General features: G+C 36.5%; 1 protein-coding gene and 1 long non-coding RNA gene across 12 annotated transcripts in view; one reads left to right on the forward strand and one right to left on the reverse strand.

The window, feature by feature from the left end:
* Window positions 1-27,264, forward strand: part of LOC121015706 (uncharacterized) — a 76,316-nt gene that overhangs the window by 41,181 nt on the left and 7,871 nt on the right. For 6 of the 8 annotated variants that reach the window (XR_005783944.1, XR_005783934.1, XR_005783936.1 and 3 more), the window contains one exon: window positions 637-1,309. This is a non-coding gene — a long non-coding RNA (uncharacterized LOC121015706). Of the gene's footprint in view, window positions 1-636; window positions 1,310-17,579; window positions 17,734-18,990; window positions 19,070-27,264 lie in introns of those variants that run through there. The other 2 variants (XR_005783949.1, XR_005783945.1) reach the window with 2 other exon arrangements.
* Window positions 1-27,264, reverse strand: part of MAP3K1 (mitogen-activated protein kinase kinase kinase 1) — a 78,248-nt gene that overhangs the window by 12,089 nt on the left and 38,895 nt on the right. For 3 of the 4 annotated variants that reach the window (XM_040452837.1, XM_040452855.1, XM_040452847.1), the window contains exons 2-11: window positions 20,400-20,550; window positions 17,578-17,778; window positions 13,244-13,444; window positions 12,763-12,879; window positions 12,299-12,447; window positions 8,412-8,533; window positions 7,714-7,795; window positions 7,416-7,599; window positions 4,599-4,877; window positions 1,538-1,659 (exon numbers count right to left, since the gene is read on the reverse strand). In XM_040452837.1, coding sequence (XP_040308771.1) covers window positions 1,538-1,659; window positions 4,599-4,877; window positions 7,416-7,599; window positions 7,714-7,795; window positions 8,412-8,533; window positions 12,299-12,447; window positions 12,763-12,879; window positions 13,244-13,444; window positions 17,578-17,778; window positions 20,400-20,550 — 1,608 coding nt within the window. Of the gene's footprint in view, window positions 1-1,537; window positions 1,660-4,598; window positions 4,878-7,415; window positions 7,600-7,713; window positions 7,796-8,411; window positions 8,534-12,298; window positions 12,448-12,762; window positions 12,880-13,243; window positions 13,445-17,577; window positions 17,779-20,399; window positions 20,551-22,238; window positions 22,376-27,264 lie in introns of those variants that run through there. The other variant, XM_040452865.1, reaches the window with a different exon arrangement.

Here is a 27,264-nt window from a genome sequence, read left to right on the forward strand (position 1 = left end):
AAATACACATTAAAAGGACAAAAGGACAATAGTAATGTAATGCCATATGAAAAGGTGGCAAAAAATAGTTTCACAAGTGTTTGCTTTTCCACCACTAAAATCAATGTACAGTGTTGCTACAGATAATATTCATTATTTAAGGTCTAATTTCATAAGCTTTACCTCATCTATGTTAAGCACAGAATCTTTACTAGTGGCTCTTAGCAAATGTTGATTTAAATAGCAAACCAGATAAAAGGCATATTTTGATTACTTCATTAAAAAAGACAGAAGACTCACTTTGATTTCTGAATTTTCACTAAGAATCTCTTGAATTAAAAACAAAACCTTCCCCTCCAAAACCTTCATGTTCTCTTATATAGCCAGAGTGAGTTCCAAGTATCTTAAAACCTCTACTGTATTTTTTATAATGTCCATCATCGAAGCAACCAGGTAAACAATCTAACTTTAGAATTCTGGAAAGCACACAACTGCCACAAAAGCAATGAAGTTTTCAGAAAAATAATGATTCTCATACTGAAAAACCATGTGATTTTTCTGTGCATTTTGCTAATGATTTGTTATTGCCTGTTAATGTTCTTGAGATATTATAGGACTCTCCTTAATAAGAAAATCTCTAATACTTTCAATCCATAGGCTTGGGTAGAGAAAACAATGGAGGAAAAAGACGTAATGAAATGTGAAGCAAATCAAATCTAAGCACCTAATTTTTGAGACCAGTTACAAAAGACAGCATGTGATGGAAGGAGGAAGACAAAGGCTGGGCTGAGAGAGCTCCAAATGGGTGTAATGGCAGAGGCACAAGGGTGAGTCCATGCTTCCTTACCACCTGAGACCGGCTGGATGTGAAGAGGTGAGAACCACCAAACAACTGTTCCCAGCTATGCTCACTAAGTGAAAAGTCATCTTTTCCTCCCACTCCACAGAACGGGAAAATAAAAGTGAACCAGTGGTCTCATAAAGGCACAGCCTGAGCTTATTTTACTATGATCATGCCTCACTTCTCTACCTTACTATCTCTACTCTCCCAGTTAGCATTACTCTTGCTCCTTGTCAGTTTTTATGGATATTGCAACGATATATGCAATTTGTTATTGTTGTTTTAAACATAAACTGTCAGAGTAAAATTCCATTACACAGCAAATATGGAATGGTTGGGTTTTTTCAACCAGGTATAATGATTTTATAGGTTCCTATCCTGTGTAACTCATTCTCTAAAATGAGATTATATTTGTATCAGCTACTATTCTTACCAACTGGCCTTGAGATTAAGGACATTGCTTTATAATAAAAGAAAATCACAATACAATAATGTGGTTATCCATGCAGTTTGTTAGCCTGGTTTTTACTTGCCATTAGCCCTTCTCCCTAGTGCTGAAAATCTTTCAGTGTTACATTTTAATTTCAAATCTCATTTTAGAAAACAATATTCAAAGCCTCATTTAATAAATATGTATCAAATACTCACCAGGTATGAGGCTTGTTGCTAGGCTTTTAATATAAGAGGGTTTGAAGCAGTTCATCAATAGGGCCTTACCTATTGGCATCTGCACACTTGACTAGGATGGTGTCTACAACTGGCCGGAGAAGTCTCTGCAGTTTGATTCTTTCTGCCAAACTATGGCAAGGAGTATATACCAGCATGGCTCTCAATGTTTTCTGGGGGGGGGAGGGGAAACCTGAAGGTCAGTTTAACTGCATTTGAAAAGCATCAGAGACTCTGGTATAATCTGAGACAATTTAATAAACAATACATAATGATAGGAATAGATTTATAACCCACAAATAAAATAATCCATGAATCCATATTGATACAAATAAAAAAACTGAATAAATATATGGGGTAGAAAGAAATGCTCTGAACTGTTTCTATAATTTTTAAAGTATGTATTTCAAAATGAAAAGAGTTTCCAGTGCCCAAAACTGGAATAATATGAGCAACAATTTAAATGATCACAGGATTGCATTATAACCCACAGACTAAAATACTCATCAGCCTATATTGATAAAATTTAAAAACTGAATAAATACACAATGAGGCAGAAGACACAGCTCCTCTTTATAGAAGAATTCCTATTAATGTAGAAGGAATGAGAGAAATAGGAAGTCACCATTAGAATACCACAATAATAACTGCTGTAGACAAGATCCACTGAAAAATGCTAAACCAGTGAGCGAAATTCTGAAGAGAAACAGGGTCTTTGCATAGTCTCAAAGTATCTGCCTCAAAACATTTATTGTCATTTTATAGCAAGGAACCCCATAAACATCACCTTTACCAAGTGATGAAGGACAGCATCACCAGTACTTGGCACATCATGTACCCCTTGATACAGTGCACTAAGAATGCACATAAATCTCTGATATTCTTGTAAAAAATGCATAAACTGAACCTAATCATGAGGAAATATCATAAACCCAAAATGAGGGACATTGTTCAAAATAAGTGGTCAGCACACTTTCAAAGTGTCAAGATCTATGCGAGACAAGGAAAGACTGAGGAGCTGTCACAGATGGGAAGAGATTAAGGGAGCATGATAACTAAATGCTATGTGAGTTTCTGGACTGGATCCTAAAACAGAAAAAAAGACATTATGGAAAAACTGGTGAAAACTGAAGAAAGTCTGCAGCTTAGCTCTAAAGAACATTGCTGGAACAGAAGAATGTATTTGTTCTCAAGAGATATATGCTAAAGTATATGAGGTGAAATACCATGTCATGATGCCTACAAATTAACTCTCCAAAGGTTCAGCAAAGAATTAGGTATGGCGAGGGAGAGGAAGAAAAAGGAGGACAGAGGGGAGGGAGAGCTTTAAGGGAAGGAACCACTTCTGCCTGCCTTATGCTTGGTGTACTAAGTAATTATAGAGGAATCAGAATATAGTATGATTCTGAGTCCCTTCCCTCTACAGCTAACTAGATGGGAAACCATCTGAACTTAAGCAACAACCAGACAGGCAGTCTACTGAATAGTCAAGTATGTCTGAAGGTTTGTGTTAGATAACAGTAAGAAGAAGGAGGTTAAAAGTTGGGCCAAGAACATTGTTATGCTGGTCCCTGAATATTGTACTTGAAAAAATAGACCAAGGTAAGAAATATTTGGGAAATAATGCATCCTACTTGATCTCATAGATTTCCAATGTACATTAGCTTACTGAATGTTCCTAGAAGCCTTCAGTGAACAACTCATTTAATTTGTGTAATTCATTGCTTATCAATTTTAACTGAACAAAGAACTCTGTCTTCAAGGGAAGTTTTCATAATCCTGCCAAACTTCCATGGAATATACTTTTGGAAATGCCGCTAAAGCATCAGAAACACCTAAAGGTTTCTAAGCTGGGGAGTAATCAAAGTGGTCTTTAAGGAATACTGATGGCTACTGTATAGTCAATGTTCAGTGTTCCAGACGTTATGATTAGAGGTTTTACATAATCTCATTTCAAACCTAAGAGGTAGTATTTTCCTTATAGGTGAGAAACCTGAAATTAAAGAGTCCTAAAATCACAATGCTAGCCAGTGGAAGAACCAGAATTTGAATCAAAGTCTCTATAATCTTAACCTTATGTCCAGATTACCTATGCTAGTCCCAGTTGAACTAGCAGATTATTTAAGTATCCTAGTTAGGATGATAAATTATGAGGCCACTCAGTTCTGACTTCAAATTCATGTTCATAACCATCAGGCTATACTACCTCTCAAAAAGAAGATTTATTAGGCATAGGTGTTATAGGATGATTAGAAAAAAAGTGGAAGCAGAGGGATTAATGAGTTTTGAAACTGGCTAGGTAAGAATTATTCTGAAGCAGTGGTTGTGAATTGGGGCAACTGCATCCCTCCGGGGACACTCAGCAATGCCTGGAGACATTCTGGGTTGTCATGATGGGGAGGAGGGGTAAGAGAGGTGTGTTATGGGTATACAGTAGAGAGAGGTCAGGGTTGCTCCTACACCTCCTACAGTGCACAAGACAGCACCCTTGCCCCCAACAAATAATTATCTGGCTCAGTGTCAATAGTGCTGAGGTTGAGAAACTGTTCTGAAGTTATGTATACTCAGAATGAAAAAAGTCAAATAGCCTCCAAAATTACAAATGAAACAAGCTCTTTATTCCATCTCATTTATGAAACACAACTTCCAATAGGTTAAATTAGAAAAACTGAATCATCTGTGTCCTAGAACCTTCCTCTGTGAAAAGAATCCTGAATTTATATACAACAATATTAACAATCAGTTCTCCTTAATGTGTAACTAATGGCAAAATAAGTAGCTTTGATCACTTGCTATCCATTAAGAACATTTTTAATCTGATCATATGTAAGGTGTAAGGAAAATGTAAAGATATGAAGAGCAAGACACTGTTGTCTTAGGGGAGAAAAGGCAACAGTATATAATAAAACTTGAATAGATTAAAACAAGTAAAATCCAAATGAAGAGATTAAATGGAAAATTATAATTCCTGGGATTATGGAATAAAAACTTGAATTTTCCAAAATTAAATCAGGTAAAGTAGTTTTACTGGATTTTAAGGATGATACCTACAAGCTTAAAAAAAAAAAACACCACAACCATAATGCTTTGGTTATATAATAAAGCTACTTACTAAAGCAGCAACGTACACTTTGTAGACAGGGTCAGCACAGACCATTGATAAAACGTTGCAGCATGCCTCTACCACGTCTCCTGAGATACTGGTCTGGGAAGACCCACTGGTGGCTCCAGCACTCGGGCTGCTTCTACCATTGCTCCCAGAATTTCCAGTGCTCTCCCCATTTGCCAACAGCAGAGCCCCACTAACATCATGGGAAAGACGCCTGAGAGCCATCTCTCTTACATTCCAGTTTCTAGAAAATAAGCAGCCAACGAGTTCCATTCCAAATACCTATAATCAAAAAAACACAATGAATTTAATGTGAAGAAAAACCAATAAACCTAAAGTATTTGGAAATAAGCATGATTTTTGAAAAATTGCGGACATTTCTTAAGTCTCTATCAATCTACGCAGGTTCAAATATGTCTAGCCACTTAAAAATCCTAAGGAGGAATTTAATACTCAAGTTTAACTGGTAATTATCAAAAGCCCTTAATATTTATTAGCTCAAATAAAATTAAGAGTGAACTCCATTAAGTAATTAGATGGATATTTATACATTTCTGTACTCTTATGCTTACCAAAGAAAAAAAACCTGCGAAGAACCCCAACTCTGAATTCTTATTATGGTAGTTACAGAGAAAAAACTGAAGATAAAGCCAAATCAAAACAGGCACTGGACTGTCCAAGGGATACAGAGTATTTCTCCTACAGATGACAGTGGTAAGTCAAAAGCTTTTAATGTGATTTCTGTCTTGTAGAAAAAGGTAAAAGAAAAAAAAAAAACACTCAGCAAAATTAGATGGAGCTATAATGAATGGAGTGGAAAAATCTAAAGCTAAAAGAAAAAACAAAACTCTTGTGTTCAAATCAGCAAAGGATAATGATATGCCTATAATTAAAATGCATGCTGGGGCGTCTGGGTGGCTCAGTCAATTAAGCTGCTGACTCTTGATATTGGCTCAGGTCATGATGTCAGGCTCTGCACTGGGTGTGGAGCTCGCTTAGGATTCTCTGTCCTTCTTCCTCTGCCCCTTCCCTGCTTGCACTCTTGCTCTCTCTCTCTCTCTCTCTCTCTCTCTCAAAAAAAAAAAAAAAAAAAAAAAAAAAAACAACACATCATTACCATGTCTGTAAAGCCAGAGTCCCTAAATAACGGACAGAGTACATGGTCTTGACATTATGGGACAATTAACTAAAAGTAAACTTAATACCTAAGAAAATTTATCATATGAAAATTTTTGAAATTTTAGAGATGAATAAACACCATTTTGGGGAAAACAAATGACTTATTTATAGATGTTTTAAGTTAATAAAGGAGAATAAATTAACTAGAATATAGTTAAATTATTATATGCCTGGCACTCACTGTTAAAAAGCATACTATGATCAAAGTCTTAATTCTGTCTTATATTCTTAGTAAAAAACTAGGAATAGATAACATTAAGTGCAACCTAAAGCTTAAACAAAACACACTTGACCACTGCCTTGAAAGAATAGCATCCAATAGCTCAGTATCAATTTGAGAGTTCTCCTGAGGATTTATAGGTGAGGGCCTATGTTAAATATCATTAATGAACCAGTTAAAAATAAGGTATGTTTATTAAGTTTGGAAATTTTATTAGATTCATGATAGGTTGATTACATGCTGAGAAGAGTTTCAAAAGCTGCAGGACTATAGTGGTCATAAAAAGAAAAAGGAAATAAATCCTAATGACATATAAACTGAATGAGTTAGTGTGCCCATTGACAAATTTAACAGTTAAACAGAACTTAACAGATTATTGAAAATATTTTACTTCACTTATCTACTGGAGATATTGGTTTGGGATTCACTCGTTCATTCATTCATTCATATTTTACAGAGAGAGTGAACGAGGTGGGGAGAGGGGCAGAGGGAAAGACAATCTTATTTTTAAATTTTTTTCTTTTTTTCAACGTTTATTTATTTTTGGGACAGAGAGAGACAGAGCATGAACAGGGGAGGGGCAGAGAGAGAGGGAGACACAGAATCGGAAACAGTCTCCAGGCTCCGAGCCATCAGCCCAGAGCCTGACGCGGGGCTCGAACTCCCGGACCGCGAGATCGTGACCTGGCCGAAGTCGGACGCTTAACCGACTGCGCCACCCAGGCGCCCAGGGAAAGACAATCTTAAGCAGGCTCCATGCTTTGCGTGGAATTCAACGTGGGGCCGGATCCCATGAACCATGAGGTCATGACCTGCGCCAAAATCAAGAGTTGGACACTTACCTGACTGAGCCACCCAGGCATCCCTGGGGTTCTACATTTTTAAATATCATGGACTAAAATAACAAAGAAAAATCACTAGAATCCAAGCAAACAACCAGTAGAAATTCTGATTAAGGAAGAAAAAAATATTTCATCCAAAGAGAAAATAAAGGACTAGGAACTGCCCTTACAAATAAAAATGACTAATATAAGGCAAATATCATACATTTTTTTTTCAACCACTCAGCAATTATTAAGCAGCTATTATATATATGCCATGAAGATACAGAAAGGAGAAATAGTAGGAATGGGATTAAACATTTGAATAAGTTAGCACTGAAGGGGTCTAGTGTCTATCCTTGGATAATCCTTAATGTCTGATGGTTCTAGAGATGGGCGGTGAGGCTCCAAAAATTTTTGAAATTTAAGCTTTATAATAAGCAGCATAGTATTAACACTAAAGGTAGAAATTTCCATCGAGTAAGAGTCATGATGGAGGCAAAGTAAAAGTATTTTCTTAAACTATAAACAACTGGGAGACAACTACATTAAGTGGTCTATAAAGGTTTATTTGAGAAATGAAGAACAAGAACCATTTACCTGAATCCATGGCTCAGCTAAATCTTTGTAAGCAGGAGGAATCTGCTGAGTTCCATAATGAGTAAGGTTAAAATTGCTCTCCTGACTCCTTCGTTGTGATCCAGCCAAAGGCTGCTGCTGTATGGTTTGTTGCTGTGCAGCTCGCAGGGAAGAAGGGGAATCCACAGGGCTTGACAACTCATGGCTAATTGAAAATTAACAAAATCTTGTTAAAAATAATTAACAGATTTAAATAACATTTAGGGAACATTTTAACTTTTTATTAGATACGTCCAAATCATTAATTCAAAACTGTTACCTGTAGAAATCGTGAGATCTCCATTTAGACCTACAAAGGGGACATATTAAAGGTTCTCTATTTCTTCTACATTCTTCTGCCCCTGAAAAATTAAAGGGAAGAACTTTACAAAAATATAAATGCTTAACATTAAGTAGTTATATATAATAATTGTTGCTAGTGGCTAGTATAGTTTTATATTGAAAGAACCTCAAAAAACAACCTGATCTATTTACCTAGAAGCAGGCAAACACAGTAGGTTAAATTTTATTCTGATGCACATACCTCTTGCAAATGCTGTTTTTTTAGTTACAACATGTATTTTGCTAACTATTTTTCAAAACATTCTGCCCACTGATTACCTGATAATGTTATTTCAAACTTGCTTTGATGTTACCCTGTCATGCCTGCCCAGGTCTTCTACCTCTTCACCTCCATGTACACTTCAAGACCAGACTCATGTTTCTAATTCTGTGCACTCCTTCCATTACTACATGTATCTATCACACTATGTTACTTTTCTTTGCTCACACAGCTCATCTCTTAAAGGATCCTAAACTCCAATTCATTGAAAACTTTACCTAAGGGCCTAGATATACTTCTTTTCTTCTCTCTTTTCTTCTCTAGTCTCCACAAAAGTCATGTTAAAATCCTAAATAATATAGTTGGATCATAGAGCAACTATTCTGAGTGAGCAGGGGAAGGAAAGAGCCACATACAGATTGACATGCAGTGGTGATGCAGCTTGTTCCTGCAGCCGTCTTCACACACAGTAAGACTTTCTTCATCAAGCATGCCCAACAAGCAAATAGGACACATCTGTTCCTCCTCATCTTTGATACTGTAAGGAAGGGGAAATGAAAGCATTAAACAGAAAAGAATATAATACAGAATTAATGGCATAGCTAAAAACAGTTTTGGATTCTTTCCAGTATGAAAAAATAGAAATTCTTGTTAGGAAATCTTACATACAACTATTTGAGAAATTTATTTTTCCTATTAATTAGTAGAGTAACTTTAAATAAGATTTTGAGTTAAGCTTTCCTTGCTATGAGTACAATTCAGTATATAAACTATAATCTTAAGAGACCCATGTAGCCCCCAGATTCTGCTGTTCCTGAAAAACTGGTCTGAATGAGTGATAGTAAAGTAACAGTTTCCTAAAAAACATTCCTGAAAGCTAAACAGGTCTAGCAAAGTCAGGATGCATGATTCCTCAGGTGAAGGCATACTTACTAGTCTCTCTCCCTCCTGACTATCTGCCCCTTTTCTTTATCTCTTTTCATAATTATGGAGCTACATGGAGTGGGGAAATGCTGTCAAAATATGCATGCAGCAATGACAAAAATTAACAAATACTGGAGAAATTATTTATACAAGAATCTATAATAAAAATATTAATGGCAAAGATGATCCCAGCTCAAGTAACTTTTCAAATTACACCAAAATTAGCTTACTCAAAAGATTTAGAAAAAAAAAATTCCACAATTCAGTCCCACTGCAAGTATAACTTACTACTGAAATGCTTTTCTGACTTAAAAAAAAATTCCATCCTGGAATTTTTCTGCTCATCTTTTTACAGTATATATTTTGTAAACATTATTTAGATCATTTATCTATAGAGATGTACAATTTCATATTCTACTTGTTACTAAACTCTTCATATACATAGTAAAAATTTAATGGTGGCATCATTTTCCACTGAGTAGATAGATCTAACTACATAAGCATTTATTTATTGTTGGACAAAAGTTGTTTCCGTATTTTCACATTTTAAGAAATAAGTAGAAACCTCTTTGTGCCCACTTCTACATTTCTGATTTTCTTTTCTTTAGCAGTTTTTTCAGGAGTCAAGTCATGTGAGTAGAGAGCAGATATTAGCATACTACAAGGGGATCAAATTAGCCTGTGCCAGCTTTTGTAAACAAAGTTTTTTTTTGAACACAGCCATCCCCATTCATTCACATATCTTCTATGGGTTTTTCAGCTACAAGGGCAGAGATGAGTAGTTGTGACAGAGACCCAGTGAACCTTAAAGCCCAAAGTATTTAAAGTATAAAAAAGTGTCATAATGCCACTTATTGATAACCATTAAACTTCTTGGTCATGTATGTATGTACCCATAATACCCTTTATATATATAAAAATTGGGTTCATGCATGACATACAGCATTACAACCTAGATTTTGTTTCATGCCATTCAGTATTCTTCAGAAGCATAATTTTAACGGCTGCATGAACTATTCCTAATATGGGTATACTTTAACCACTCCCTTGCTCCATGTTTAAGCTATTCTCAATTTTTCACAATACTGTGACAGTCATATATATAAATCTTGTGCATTTCTCAGATTAAACTTTTTTTCTTAAAAAAAGGTACATTTACTGGATCTACAAATACAAACATTTAAAAAAATCACATTTTTTTTTTTTTTTTCCAGAAAGGCTATATAGCACTTGACATACAGTGAAGCAAATCCTTACACAAGAACTGAATGGTCTTCATTACAAAGTCTCTAAATAAATTTGACACCTTTTTTTTTTTAATGACCATTTTCTTAGTTATCAGGTTAACTAAACCATTTTCATGTTTGTTTCAATTTTTTTTTTAAGTGTATTTACTTATTTTGAAAAAAGAGAGAGAATCCCAAGCATGCTCCACACTGTCAGTGCAGATCCCAACATGGGGCCTGACCTCAAGAACTATGAGATCATGAACTGAGCTGAAATCAAGAGTCAGGACGCTTAACCAACTGAGCCACCCAGGCGCCCTATGGAATTCTTGTGTCAATACTGTCTTCATGCCCTTTGCCCACTTATGTACTGGGACCTTAGGTTCCTGTTTGCAGCTTTAATTTTTTTGGTAAAGTTTTTAAAGTATATTCCAATTGTCCTAATTGTTTTTTTACTCTTTCTTATATAATTTAAAATCAATACAATGCAATCAGGTTTCCAGATAAGTTTCTTTTTATTTTAGTCTTTAGATATAAAAATTTGTGATTACGTGAAACATAACCTACTTAGCAACACAGTATAATCTCAGTAAAATCTAGATTATAGCTTCTGTGGTTTCTCTGCATGTATACATTAATCCAAATGAATTCATATCCATAGTATAGCCAGCCCATATTTGGAAGGTACCTTTGTTTATTTTAGAGAGAAACTTTCTAACTTAACTTTGGCTACCTGGTTTTAAACATTTTTTATTTTTTCCAAAATAAAAAGCTACAGGAATGTCAACCAAAAGGAGAAAGGGTCCAGAATAAGTTTGGGTGAGGAAGCTTGAGAAATAAAATTCATTCTTTTCATCTATTTAGAAGAGATAAGTAGTTAAGAGAAAGAGTTCTGAACTAAAAGTCAAGATGCTGAGGTTCTGGTTCTGCCTTTGCTCACCTGAGTGGCATGACCTCTTTTGGCTTCACTTATCATGGAACCACATAAACTAGAAATCTCTAATTCCCAAAAAGCTTGTAAAGCTCTATGATTCTAAAACAAATTCATTTAACCAAAAATAAGGAAATTCAAACATTTACTTTTCCTATAGGTGAAAAAACTGGTCTCTCCATTTTTCACAAATCCCTTGATCTGATTACTTTCTATTTGTGAATTTTGAAGTAGTTACAATACATAAAAAACTGATGGATGAAGATGGGATTTAATCACTTAGACCCGTGCTTCTCAAACAGGTGCCTCAGGAACACATAGGAGGTGCCCTTTTAAGAAAAGCAGCACTCTTTTCTGGAGTGATTTAAAAAACTCATTTTTACATTAAACCCAATAAGGAACTTGGAAAAGAAAGATAACTGACAAGAATTTTTATAATACTAGAGACTTGAAAAATTTTTCACACTGGTCATTTTAGGCTATATCCTTCAGTATTGTATGTTCATTCTTATCACCTAGGCAATGAAAAAGTTTGAGAAGTGCTGTAGATTTTAAATAATAATTGTGATTAATGGCTACTGCATCTCTTAATTACAAGTGATTAGTCTGTTTCCAAGAGTATCCTTGGGCTCTCACAAGTAAAACAGCCTGTAATGAGGATTCCCTGAAAAGATCTATGAAAGAAGTAGTGATGTCATACAATTTAGAGATCCTGCATTTCAAAGTGATTTTGGAAAACCATTTGCCTTGTATATAATTTGTTAATAAAACTATAGACATATTTTTTACACACTGCTGCACCTTCATTATCTGCAAAAGAGTGATAAAACCTACCTAATGAGGTTGGCCTATGAACAGAATAAGACAACGTATTAGATGCTTGGCACAAAGTAATGACTGATAAACAGTAGCCACTTATATTTATACTTGCCACTTGATTTTTCTTGTGAAATGACTCTACTATATTCTGATATTTGAGGTGCCATTTTTCAACAGTGTGGTTTTTCAGGACGAGAAGTCCACATATATATATGCATATATATGTGTGTATACACACACATGCTCAGATGATCTATGTTGTTTACCCTTGATTTTAACTTCAAAGCCAAGGTTCAATAGGTCAATTACTTTAGAGCAGCTTAACAAGTAGGTATAAAAAATTACCTCTAAAATTAAAAAGTAACACTAGATTAATGCTTTTAATTCCTTAAATAGTACTAACCTGTTTTCTGAACTAGATGTAGAAGTACTAGATGATGACAATGTATGAGAATTTGACATGCGTGAAACAAACTTCTGGATGGTGTTACGAGATGGAGCTTTGATCCTTGAGCTACGCCTACTGTGATATTTCTGGAACAAACTTTCAACCTAACATTGAAAAAAAAACAGTAACAATGATATTCATGCCATAATAACATATAAAGAATTCTATAGAGGTTGAATTATTTGTCTTTTATTTCATAAGTTCTTCACAAAGCCAATTTAAGAGCTTCAAAATAATAGCAGGTCAGTGTTCACATTCTTTTCAGTCTGGAGGAAAAAGTCAATAGATTATAAGAGATAAGGCTCAAATAATTCTTCTGTGTCTTTATAACTTCAAAATGAATCCTCATGGAGAAGTGTCAGGAATGAGCCGTAAAAATTTATTAACAATTTTACTCTAAGGTACTTATTAAAAATTACCTCAAAATTCTTTAAAGTTTTTCTCCATAACATTGGGTCTGAAGGTTCTAGTTGAAACACCCGGAGCATAACAAATAACAGATGGATACAAAATGTTCCACGTCCACAGCTGCAGTTCTAGAGAGTTAAAAGAGAACTTATGGGTTAACAAATCTCTAGCTCTATTAGAATTCCTAAGATGATCACTTTTTTTTATATTTCCAAGTTTAACAAAGTTTCTATTTGCTTCATTATTCTTATGTAAGATATATAAGGATATGCAAGAAAAATCTATGTATGAACTAATCTCTTATTTTTGCTTAATTTATTAAATAGATCAAATCTGTATTCTCAAGTAGAAACCTTCACAAATACATTAAATAAAAATGTTTATCAGCCCAAAATATTTTTTAAACTCACTTTAGTTTACTGAAGAGAAATAAGTCATCTAAACTTAAGAAGAACAAATACTAATAAACTGTAGAATGGTGAAAGATCCTACCTGAGGCCCAATAAACACCCGGTATTTATTGTCTGGGCTGTCTCCTCCAATCAGGAAAGAGTTGGGTCCTATTTGTTGCAGTAAGTACAGCCTGGCCCGCATGACTTTGTTTACCCGGCGGTTTGTCTCCTCAGGGCTGTATGGTGAGAAGCCATCCGGGGAAGGGGCTCTTCTAGGTGGTGTGATTCTCCCGCTCTGAAACTTCACAACATTGTTTTTGTATTAGGTAAATTGCTTACTTCTTGATAAGAAACACTTACCTTAAAAAAAAAGGTCGTATCACATGGCCATGTGGCATTTTATATTCTGAAAAAATGCCCCCAAATATAATGGGACAAAATGCATATTGCAAATGCTTTTATTTGACATACTCATCACAAAGAAACTTCTAAAATCACAGTCATCCCTATAAATAATGATAAATATATGGCCAAGTGAGACAACCATGTGATAATTTTACAAATTGTAAATATTTTACTTCTTTGAAGAGTATTATGTAAACCAAGATGGAAAGCATAAAAATTCACTTAGAAGCAAGCACAATGACTTGTTTCTAGTGATAAAAATTAAATATCCCATTTCCTCACTTCCACTTAAGGTGTTACCAAATGCTCTTTTGCAAGAGCATATAAATGCTGCCATGCAATTCCTCCCATGGTGCAGTGTGTAGAGAACTAATGGCAAGTGACTTTCCCCAGATTAAGACATCTCACCAAAGGCTGATAAAACTTCTCCTGTGGTGAGGGTGACATATACCACTCTCATTCTACCTCACTGATTCCCCTAGAACTTGGTCTTTCCATCAGTGGTCAGTGGGAATTCTAATTCTTTTTGACACCTAATTTAATCGTTCAAGATAATAAATGTTGGTGAGAACACGAAGCATTAGAACCGTGCTGGTAGGGAAATAAAATGGTACAGCTCCTATGGAAAACATGACCCGGCAATTCCACTTCTAGGTATAAACCCAAGAGAAGTGAAAAGTTATGTCCACCCAAAGATTCATATACACATGTTCACAACAGCATTATATATAATAACCAAAGAGTGGAAATAACCCAAATGTCCATCAACTGATGAATGGTTAAGCCAAATGTGTATATCCACACAAAAGAATGTTATCTTCTATAACTTAAAAGTATAGTACTTCTGGGGTGCCTGGTGGCTCAGTTAAGCGTCTGACTCTTCATTTCAGCTCAGGTCATCATCTTGTAGTTCGTGAATTTGAGCCCTGTAACCACAGTGACAGTGTGGAGCCTGCTTGGGGTTCTCTCTCTTTCCTTCTCTCTCCGCCCTTTCCCAGCTCTTTCTTGCTCTTTCTCAAAATAAATAAACTTAAAAAAAAATGGAGTACTTTTAAACATAAAGAGAAGTGGGTGTATCAGAAATTAGTTTTGAATGTTAAACAACAACAAAGAGGAAGAATGATATGGCACAACTAATACTTTGTGTTAAAATATGAATGCACATGGCAAAAATTCACACACTGATAATTAAAAAAAATTTTTTTAATGTTTATTTATTTTTGAGAGTGGGAGCAGGGGAGGGCAAGAGTGAGTGGGGAATAGAGGATCTGAAGCAGGCTCCATGCTGCTGACAGCAGAGAGACCAATGTGGGGCCTGAACTCATGAATAGTGAGATCATGGCCTGAGCTGAAGTCGGATGCTTAACTGACTGAGCCACCCAGGTGCCCAATGCACACACTGATAAGTAAACACAGTTTGTGGGGGAAAACAAAACTAAAACAAAGAGAGTATGGATACAACTTATATGATGCTGTGTGAAAGAAGCCAGTCACAAAAGACCACATATACTGCATGACTCCATTTACTGTATATGTAATGACCAGAAAAGGCAAATTATATATAGAGTCAGAGTGTACATTAATGGTTGCCTAGGGCTGAGGATAGACTGCTCTTTGGTCTGGGGTTTCTGGGGTGATGAAAATGTTTTAAAGTTGACTGCTGTGATGGCTATAACTCTGAGTAGACCAAAACCAAGGAACTATATAACTTAAACAGGTAAACTGTACTGTATAGGAATTATATCTCAATACAGCCATTATTTTTTAATAGGCAGTTATTAAAAAAAAACACAAGTACACGTATACATGTTATGTGACCTAAGTATTCATACTATGGATTTGTTCACAGATGTGCAAAATGATGTATAACTAAAAAGTATGTTTGCATACTTTTTCTTAGTCATGAAAGTGAAGAAGGAATATAAATGCCCATTAGTATGAAGTTCATTAAACTATGATTTATCCAGATAATGAAATGCTAAGTTGCTGTTAAATGAGGGGTAACTTTGACATCTATCCTAAAGTGGGAGAGGGCAAGGAAAATGTAATTTGTATGTACTCGTGGTAGACTTTTACTTTGATGGCTCCTATGAACCACACTGCCCAGTACTTGCACCCTTGTGGAGTCCCCCACCACACTGATTCCGGGTTTGCAACTGGCATGTAACTACTTTTGGGCAATAAGGCATTAGGAAATAAGGCAGCTTTTTTTTTTTTTTTTAATAAATTTTTTTTTAATGTTTATTTATTTTTGAGACAGAGAGAGACAGAGCATGAACGGGGGAGGGGCAGAGAGAGAGGGAGACACAGAATCGGAAACAGGCTCCAGGCTCTGAGCCATCAGCCCAGAGCCTGATGCGGGGCTCGAACTCAGGGACCGCGAGATCGTGACCTGGCTGAAGTCGGACGCTTAACCGACTGCGCCACCCAGGCACCCCAGAGGCAGCTTTATAAGAACTTCCACACTGGACTTGCCCTCCTGATACACTTTTTTTTTGGCTTAACAGAAATTTGTTTCACAGTTTCAGAGGTTAGAAGTCCAAGAGCAGATGTCAGCAGGGTGGACTCCCTCTTAGGACTGTGAGAGAAAATATGTTTCATGTTCTCTCTTACCTTGCAACACTTGGTGTTATGCTGTGAGAACGAAAGAGGTGTCAGCAGCCCCCAACTGTTCTAGCATCCCAGCTGAAACACCAGATATGGGAGTAAGGAAGCATTTTGGATATTCTAACTTCCACAGATGTCATGAGGAACAGACAGAAGTCACTCTTGCTGAGCTCCACCTAATTTGCAGATTCATGATTGTTCTTATTTTAAGTTTTGTTTTTTTTTTAATAGCTCATTTAAAGGTGTGTCAACATAAAGCCAATAAATACTGGTAGGTATCTTGGGCTTTAATGTGAAAAGATTCACTTAAAATTTACTTCTGGAAGGATTTATATGCAAATCTCCCCTTGGTAGGCATGACCTTAATCATTCTACCATTCACTCATTTGCTCTTCAAGTTTAGAAAGTCAATTTTAACTTGCATTTTGCCACTAGAGGTCTCATTCTTTCATTTTCTCTCTGGAAGTTAGCACCTATCATTTTGTAAATCTCTTTGATGTCTGATTTAAAATAGAAGACAGCTGGATTCTCATTGATGCTTCTGCATTCAGTCTGCTGTGATACTATGTTCTGGTTAAAGTACATGAAGAAAATGTGGCTTTACAAATATATGTAGCTGGGAAAGGTATTGTAAAAGACAATAATTATGAACACTCTTTTTTGATACTACTCCAAAGAAGTGGTTTCTTAAAGGAGACTGATATGGAATCTGAAACCACACCAACAAACTTTTCCTACTGTTACACATTAAAATCCAGATGGTATATCTCACACAATTTGAACGGATCATTTACCTAAGGATGGTTTTGTTTCATCATGCACTGGTCATCGGGAAAATACTGGTTCACTAAGTTATGCAGATCTCTCAAATGTTCACACATTTCACTGTGCGATATATATGGAAAAAAAAAATCACAGTTGATAAAATCACTGATCTCATTAGAAAATTCTTTTAAGGATTGGGAAACTGTCAAGCTGACAGTGGTAGATAGTTTTCCAAAATTCTAATTTTTGCTTGAAATCTCAAATTTTACCACTGGTGAAAAAACATTTCCGTTGCCTTCCTTCAAGTTCCTTCCTTCACTTAACTAGTCTTAAGGAAAATGCCAAATACCCAAGTGAAGAATACATTTTCTATTGTCACAGTTTTAATTCAGGTGAATGCACCAGCAGCTTTACCCACCAATTTAAATGTTAATGCAGTGAAAGGGGCAAATAACATCTCAGTTTTATTACCGAATTTGCTTTGAATTAACGGATCCACAGAAAAGGTCCCAGGACCTTCCCTCTTCCCCCAACGTAGGGCTTGTGGAGCACACTTTGAGAAGTGCTGCTTTAACAGATGTCTAGCAATATTTTCTGTGTTACAGATGAACCTAAAAATTGTAGAAACTTAACATGCTTGTTGAAACATTAACTTACAGGTACGGGGGAGACTCTCTTTCTCCTTACTCCTGGAGATTCAGATTTCACTGTGCGGCCCGCCGGGGAGCTGCCAGGAGAAGGACTGCGGCGGCCCTTGGGAGCTGGTGAAGCGGTGCTTGCCTGGCTTTCTCCTGGAGACTCAGCTGCCAAGCTGTGAGTTTCAGAACCGTCTCCTTTAATAGGGATTGGTTTTACCACCTGAATTAAAATTCCAATATTCTCATTACTTAAAAATATAAAAAATAAGTAAATTTGAACACAACAGACTAAGAGATGAACTCGTTTTTCATCACACAATATTATACAAATATAACAGACAACATATCAACTTTTGTTTAGTCTTACTTCAAATGATATAAATGTAAGACTTTTTACCCACAGATTTCATTAACGTAGGCTTTATCATTAGTTAAAATGTTATTATGTAATTTTAGAAATTTAGCATTATCTGTTATTATGTGCCCTAAATCACTTAACATTAAAAATCAACAATCACAGGTTAGTAAACAAATGTGAAAAATAAGCACTTATACCTTCTACAGTTAACTTATTCAACTAGATTAAAGTAGATGTTTTTTCATTTCTATTGAGAAAATGCAGGATCTTGAAAACAATAATGGGAGTAATTTATGTGCCCGAATAGTCTAATCGATACAAAGCCATTTTGCCTTTTTTTTTTTTTTGCAATGTTATGTTACAATAGTTTAGACATATATTTCAGAATCACCAAAAGAAGCTAGATATTTAAAAGATCAACCTCTCAAGCACAAATGCAGGCTATAAAACCTGCTATTTCTCAACAGACCTAATCTAGCTATGACCAAAAGGCCATACACTGTAGCCTTAGCCAACCATCCCCACCTTCCTTTCACTACTCTTCTACTGTTCTACTAGCCAGCTGCTGTGCCTACCACACACGCCTAACCTGGCCTTGTCCTGCACTCTCACTCCCACTCTCCCTTCTAATCCACATCTCTAGCCTGCAGCATACCAGGTAGCATACCTTCACCTGGTGAAAACACCCATCTTTTAAGGCTCGGTTAAAATCCTACCTTTAACAAAAGTGCCCTTAACTCTGTCAGCCTGACATTTTTCTTCTAAGTCATCATTGCTTTCTGCCCACTCCACACATTTGGTGTATACTCACAAACTGTTCTGTGGTATTTCATGCCTTTATTTTTATTTATAAGTTGCATTTTCACTACTGGAGATATTTATACCTCACTTATATTTCAAGAAGGATCTGATGTAATTTATATAAGACACAATAAACACAATCAGATTTCCCAAGTAGACTATAAACTTCTTAAGGGTAATATGAAATCTGTAAACTGTAACATACAGTGTAGTATAATTGAGCTAAGGACTACGTGTCACATGTCTTACTCCACACATCTCTTCCCTCTTTAGCTCTGTCTTGTATTTAAGGATTTTCCAGAAAGGGGACAGTGAGAAAAACCAAAATTTCGTCTTAGAAAATGGAATGTCCTTAGTTTATATGTAATAAAGGATTGGCTTTATTGGCTTCTTTTTAAAAAGTTGTAATTTCTGCTTTATGGTATTCTCAAAAGATTTAGACTCTCCACTAGCACAAGGAGCTCCAGAAAGCAACACATTCAAATGGCTTTACCTACTCAAAAGTTCTTTGTAGTAACTGGGTAGAAATTTACTCCCTTCTATAAGTTATTTCAATAGAACTTTCGCTTTTCTAAGATAAATTCCTGATTTCTTCATCTTTATCCTCTGACATGATTACTAAAACAGTGAGGGGTTCTCGCCATACTACTTCCTATGAAAAACAAATGGAAGAGATGTGGAAGCTCAGCTGGAAAGGAAAGGACTCATGAGTAACACAGCTTAAAAAGCTGGTAGATAAAGGAACAATTAAATATATTCTATATTGGCTCCATGGGTAAACACCAGTAGGTAGAACATGCAAGACAACACAATGATGAGGGATGTCTATGTGGCTATCAAGCACTTGAAATATGGCTATGTGGCTGAGGAACTAAATTTTTACTTTATTTACATTTAATTAATTTCAATTTGAACTTAAATAGGCAAGTGGGATGAATGGAGAGCTAGCTGGTCATTTGGCAAGGGTAAAGGTCAAGGGTTTCAAATGTCAGGTGAGTAGCTTGCCCAATAACTTTTATGATTATGCCCACCATTACCCCAAACCTAATCAATCTTAACTTATCTTTGTTTATAAAGGACAAAAAACTTGCCGATACAAGCTGATACGGGATCACTTAACAATTGAGGTCTACCTCCTTTGTAAGAATGAGAAGCACATTTCATAGTATTTGTATACCTTAAAAGAGAATAACCACGGCAAAAGATGGGGTATGACGTTCTCTCCTAATCCTAGTAATCTAGGTTTCTTTCCTCAAACCCTGGGCATCTTTTAAATCTACCTCAACCTCTATGAGGCTATTCAGTTTTTGCTTTCCTGGATGATTTCTGGAACTCAGATCTTTGGATCCTATCTTAGAGAGAGAACATTAGAAAATTGCTTTTCTTTCTTAAAATACAGTATAAATCTCTACCAAAAGGATTTTAGACACTGACAGTAGGGGGCAGTGTTGCTTTAAGCATTAGCTACCCAATCCAACCAGTTCAGTTTCTAGAACAATTTAAGGTGCTTAATGAGCATAGTTTTAGCTATGTTTTATTCCAAGTGGCTAGAATGGTAAGCAAATCAAATAACTGCACTTAAAATCACGAAGAAAAAAAAAGCTTACAAGAGGATCTACTTATGCTTAATTTCCCATCTCTTCCTATGCTTTCTTCCTTATGGCAAGTAAACAGACACTTACCACAGGGCCCCTCCTATTTCTTCTCTCCAGCCACTCGTGTTTCCAGGCTGGCATACAGGTTGCCTTCAGTTTCTCCCTGATCATTCGTTCTTCTGGGCGATCGTCCATCTTATGCAACCCCTTGAGAGTTTCTTTATTCTCCATCTCGCGACTAAAATGGAGGGAGCAATAAGAAGGACATTAGTATATAAAAAATTTCCAAGAATAAATAGTATTTTCTATTTTCAGTGGACATGTAACTAAAAAGGTAACTCCTAAAACCTCAAACGATTTAAGCCAAGTATGAAAGAAAGTGTCACTGTGAATCGTATATACTCTGTTTTTCAATGTTGTATGGTAATGTGAGTGTAATAATGCCTTTAAAAAGAAAAGTTCTATTTAGAAGGTGCAGGCTTACTAATACTACTAACACAGACCTTTGTTTACAGGTAGTTAACAAAATGGATCCCAAGACATTAAGTACTGCATTAAGAAACACATTCATGAAGACTGCACTGCTTCCATTTATACCACTCTCACATACTTGAAGTATTTAACAAATATTTAGAAGAGCATTTTACTACTCTAGGATTTCCAATAATTTAAGGATTTCCAATAATTTAAGTAAATATAGATAGAATCTGGTGGATATTCTCATTTTCCGAAAAAAGCTAAATCAATATTTAATAAGCTAAGTGAAACCTAACCACATCTTCTATGATCTCACAATATTTGTTCAAAGCCTAAATGATTAGATTTGTATTCTTGTAACATTATTTCCACATCAAAGTATTGGGGACACTCCATATATAAAATGTAAAAATTGGCAGAAACATGTGACCTTTACTCCATAATATACTGTGGAGTTATCAGAATAAAATAATCTGTAAGCTAGTAATTTTTTAAAATTAATCCTAAAAGCCTCCTAAAATTATTTAGCCTTTAGTAGGTAAAGCATCCACTAATTTCAAATACACTTATATCCACATGCAGATATACACAACAGATACAATATACATATGCATGGATTTTAAAACCTGATTCATAAGGAAACAGTTAAAGCATTTGCACTCTGGGAGAAGTAACAATTTAAAAAATACTAATAAGCTAAGTTCAATAACTATTTTGGAAATTCTATAAAGCTACAAAACTGATTTTTCTACATAGATAGGAAAAGGAAATACTCAAGGAAATACCAGGGATGATAACTGCAAGCTTACTAAAAAGTGAAATGCAAACTCCTCTAGGAATTTTCCAGATAATTACAACCACAGAGCAGCAGTATCTTCAGAGAACCACCAAAACTTAAAACTAAATATGCACTAGAAAGTAAATGGTTAACTGGTTTTCCTAAAGCATCAATTCTGGAGGGGAGTGAAAATCAACAAGTTAAACATCCCTGTGCAGAGATTGGTCTAGAGAGTTTTAGGAATGCAAAGAGTACAAAACATTTGAAAACTTGCAAATCGGCATTAAGAGCATGTAGTAGAGTATTTCCATCACATGGTATAAAAAATCTGTCAAAAAAAAAAAAAAAAAAAAAAAAAAGAGGCTACCTGAGAAGAAAAAAGGCAAAGGAAGGAAGGAAGGAAAGGAAGGAGATTCTTTTATTTACTTAGAAGTGCCTGGCTGTTTTTCCTGCTCTGATTATAGTATAAACTATAACTTTTGGGGTATATAAGAGAAGACTAGAGAAGGAGGGAGGAGAGGGAAAGGAAGAGAGGAAAGAAAGGGAAGGAACAAGAAAGAAGAAAAGGAGAGGAGAGTGAGAGAGTAGGGGGTGGGGAGGGCTAAGGGAAGGAAAAGGCAGGGATAGAGAAACGTTTTCACAAAATTTCATCCTGTTCAGTTACTACTTACCCAGGGAAGCTCAGATTTACAGGCAACTGAATTTATGGGCTGACTGCATACCAAAAATTCACTTACAATTCTCTAGTTTGAAAAGCAAACACTTTCCCCTCCAGTAACAACGTTGCAAGGCGTGGCTAGGTTCCCAGGCTAGTTCTCAAAAAATAAGTCACATGGCAGAACTGCAGTACATTTTACACCAGAAGCTCCTGCACTCCCAGACAAGAGAGCTTATCTTCCCTTTGGTCCTAAATATCTCTCCTCCCCCACATTTGTTTTAGGAGTATCTCTTCTCCATTCTGTATTTTCAGTGTCTCTCTCCCAGGAACCCACCAGAAGACTCTCCCTGTCTAAACACCTCTTCCTGGAAGATGTGGCCTCCTTAAAGTTGGCATGAGTTGCCTCTTTCCTTTTTGCTTGTTTGAAAATACTGTAATTATTTACTTTTTTTTTTTTTAACACTGCTGTTTTTGGGTTTTTTTTCAACGTTTATTTATTTTGGGGACAGAGAGAGACAGAGCATGAACGGGGGAGGGGCAGAGAGAGAGGGAGACACAGAATCGGAAACAGGCTCCAGGCTCTGAGCCATCAGCCCAGAGCCTGACGCGGGGCTCGAACTCACGGACCGTGAGATCGTGACCTGGCTGAAGTCGGACGCTTAACCGACTGCGCCACCCAGGCGCCCCGAAAATACTGTAATTATTTAAACCAATTTCTCAATAAATAATAGGGAATGAGCAAACGAGTAGTTCAACTTTTACATACATCTGTTTCTTCAGAACAACGGAGTGAAATGGAAGTGCTGGTTCAGACCGTACACAAATTTAAGATTCCTGATAATACTGGCAAATTATCTTCAAGAAAATGTATCTTCCATTCACAATCCCTCAGGTCAAGTTGCCATCTTAGCTGGTCTGTACTAACAGACTCCTAAGGGGGATTCTTCACTTTGAATCTTACTCCAGTCCAGGTTTCACAGAGCAGCCAGTGTCACTTCCTCTATTAAAACCCTCCAGTGGTTTGCCCCTGGGCTTAGACAAAAATGTTTAAAAGGTCCACTGTGGCTATGCACCATGTGGTCTTATCTCAACTGAAAATCACCTAGACCTCTACCCCACCCTTGTGTTTCTTTCACTGTCTAAAAAATTCCAACATCTTTCCTGCTCAAGACTTTTGCACAGACAGACTTTTGCAGAGCTGTTAGCACAAAGGCTGATGCAGGGCTTGAACCCATGAATCCGAGATCATGACCTGAGCCAAAGTTGGACACTCAACCCACTGAGCCACCCAGGTGCCCCTTAATGTTTATTTAACTTTGAGACAAGAGAGTGTGAGTGGGGAAAGGGCAAAAAGAGAGGGGGACAGAAGATCTGAAGCTGGGTCTGTGCTGACAGCAGAAAGCCCGATGTGGGGCTCAAACTCACCAATCAGGAGATCATGACCTAAGCCGAAGCTGGATGCTCAACTGACTAGGCCACCCAGGCACCGCCCCCACCTTGTTCCATTCTTTGACAGCACTGTACTTTTCCTTTAAAGTACTCATTGCAATTTGCAAACCTATTTCCCGACCCCCCATCAAGAACTATAAACTCTATGAAGGCAGGGACCAGTGTTTTATCCATCATTATATATACAACATCTAACAATGTCTGGCTTATGATAGGTATCAAAGCATATATTAAATGAATAATCATGTATTAACATCTTTGACAGCCCTAAGAACCTTCCTAGTTTTAAAATTTAATGACTACTCATGTCATTCTTTTTATAGTTCTGTTTTTAATTAAGACTACAGTTGCAGTTTAGATGTTATTTAGTAGAGCAATTTTTGTTGTTCCTAAATTAATCTGTAAATATAAACCAAAATATTCTAATGTCTTCATAAATAATAATTATATATCATTAATTTTAAAATGTGTATTTTTCACATTTTAGTATCTCTGAAATCTGAATGCCTCTTACAATCAAATGTTGTAATTTATGGCAGGGTTTATATAAAATAATGGTTCCATTTACAACCAATGGGATCTTAGCTTCACTGAAATATACAGTAAATCCTAATGCTACTGACTAGGAAAAAAATCGTGTATGGATAGAGAAGTCATGTGTCATCTTATCCAATGAACATTATAGCTATAATAATATTAATATTAAATCTTAATCTTAAACCCACAAACTAATCTAAACAGATAGTTGCTAAATCACCAGGAGATTAGAGGGCCTCTAATTCATTTTGGTTAAACAAGAGTGTTCTGGAGAGTTATTTTTGACCTAGTACCTACAACCAATACCTGTTATTTTATCTAAAGTAATAGCTTGTATATTTCTGACTCTTTGACAAAACAAACGTAATGTATTTTGGGAAAGTATTTTGAAGACTTTAAAAATAAATGAAATTTTAGCCAGACAAATATGAGAAACTTAAACACTGTTACAGATTAAGCTTTATCTTCCTTTCCTGTTTATTTAGAAAACATGAGGTTTCTTGCTTTTTTTGGTTCTAAACATTCCTCAGAATAAATTTGTGATCAATCTAGAGTGTCAGAGAACCTTTCTCTTCTGAGGTTAGGCTTCTTGTTCTAGTCTCTTTCTAGAGACAGAATTTACCTGCTAACAAATGAAATGGTTCAGTGGCCCCTTCTTAATGAAGCCATTTGGTCCTTTCTTTATCTGACCTCCCACGGTACCAGCTATTTTTTTTTTTTAATTTTTTTTTCAACATTTATTTATTTTTGGGACAGAGAGAGACAGAGCATGAACAGGGGAGGGGCAGAGAGAGAGGGAGACACAGAATTGGAAACAGGCTCCAGGCTCTGAGCCATCAGCCCAGAGCCCGACGCGGGGCTCGAACTCACGGACCGCGAGATAGTGACCTGGCTGAAGTCGGACGCTTAACCGACTGCGCCACCCAGGCGCCCCAAGTACCAGCTATTTTAAATGGACTGTCACTCTTATAGATGTCCTCTCCCTTAAATTCTAGATGATTTTTTCCTATTTCTGCTTCTGACTCTCTGACCTCACTGGTATCATATATAGACCCTCTTCCAGGAGCCCCTTAAATACTAGTCACTGCCCTCTTCTCAGTACTCTCTTAAGTACACCAAGATATTTCATACCTCTCTGCTACTGCAGATGTTTTTTTTCTCCTGACAGAACCACCCTATCATCTTACATGCCTTCATCAAGAACTTCCTACTCCCACTCTACAGCAGTTGCCACTCCCTCCCACCATGTTAATATTAATTATAATACAGCATAAAGTCCAGTATTGGTTTAAGTATCTGCTTCCCTCACCACACTAGGAGCTCTTCTGGGACAGACCGCAACATCATACTCATTTTTGTATCCAGGCAAATGTCCTGGACAAGCCACAAAAGGCACCCAACTCGAAGCCAGGGCACCTATCTAGTCATAGCCACCTCCCCTTCTGAAGGTAGTGTCTGATGCTCAGGGGCACTATGGTTTATAAACGTGAATCCCTCCAGCAGTCACAGTTGGCCAGTGCAATAATTTGCCCTCATCCAAAGACCCTCTATACTAGATGGTATTGTTATATTTTAACCAGATCTGCCCACTGTGGGAGTTTGCAAGATACATGGATGTGTCACTGTAGGAAGAATGGCACCAAAATAGAGAAAAAAGCAGTAACTAGGATCAGTGAGACAAAATAAGGGAGAGCAAAGAGAAATTAGAAGGAAGATGAGGTCAGCGATGGAAGGACAGAAAGAAGCAATGAAAATAAACATGAGAGTTGTACCTGGGTCCCCTGATATGCTGTTACCCGATAAGAGCTACTTTTACACTTCCCTGGGTGGTGAATAACCAAGTTCTCCAGAGACTGCATGTGTTCACTGCAATGGAGGAAACTTCATGGGTCCTTTTTACATTGTACTGAAATAAACCCCATAATCTCTCTCTTCCTTGCATCTCCAAAGAGTCTGACTACAGCACTAACACAGCTCATTGCTCTGGCACACAGAGGATATTCGAAAAACACTCAAAAATAGAATCCTACCAAGTTAACTATAATTTTTAAAAGCTATTTCTTAAATAGTTCATTTTTAGCATGGAAATATGTTAGTCAACTAGTAATATGGAGAAGTAAAGGCCAGACTTACGTCATAATAGAAAAAGTTAATGTTACATGACAGGCAAGGTGTTAGGTGCTTTATATATATTTACAGGTACTTCACCCTCCCAATAACCACATGAGGTCATTACCATCTGAGGCTTGGAGAGGCAGGCTTACAAGCCTGGGGTCAGACAATATATAAGGAGCAGGACCAGGATTCAGACCTTGGTGAATCTAACTCTGACTGCTATGGCAGGTCACTGTCAATTCTGATTTTGTTTTTACAATGAGTCAACGCCAGGTATCTGTGCTTTTTATCTATTTGATAAGAATATAAAGAAGTTTAAACAAGTTTTTACAATGGTGACTAAGAATTTAAAAGCTCATTAATTCTCTTCATTAATAGAGCATTTCACTGTAATAGGAGTGTATCATGATCATATGAAACCTTTCTGGAAATTAAGGGGTTTAACTTTAGTATATATGAAGATTGTCAAACAGTTCACATTATGGATAACTTTATATAGAAAGAATCTTCATTCTTTCAGTATCCAAGGAATCTCACAGAACCCTGGAAATACACTGAATTATTTGGGACAGGCACAATTAAGAGCCACACAACTGAGGTCTGCTTGGGAAGTTCCCATAAGAGTAGTAATTCTTATGCTAAAACCCACAGATTTTGTTACCAAGGGGAGAGGAGAGTCAGGGAAGAACCCCCTTCCAAAACAAAACTAGTCTGTTGTGGGACCCTTAAAATTTAAATTTCCAAGTAAAGGTCAAGAGAAGGAATGACTTAGGTAAGACTTGGGAGAGAGTCTGGTGAAGCATATGACTAACAAAAGAGGCTAACAATCCCCTAACATCGACAGGGCACTGCGCTAACAGTTCCACATGGGTCACCTCAGTCAATTCCCAAGACATGGAACTTTTATTATCCCATTGGCAAAAAAACAAAAACAAAAA

Source organism: Herpailurus yagouaroundi, unplaced genomic scaffold (assembly GCF_014898765.1).
Source record: "Herpailurus yagouaroundi ecotype Mexico unplaced genomic scaffold, PumYag 29, whole genome shotgun sequence".
Lineage (NCBI taxonomy): Eukaryota > Metazoa > Chordata > Mammalia > Carnivora > Felidae > Herpailurus > Herpailurus yagouaroundi.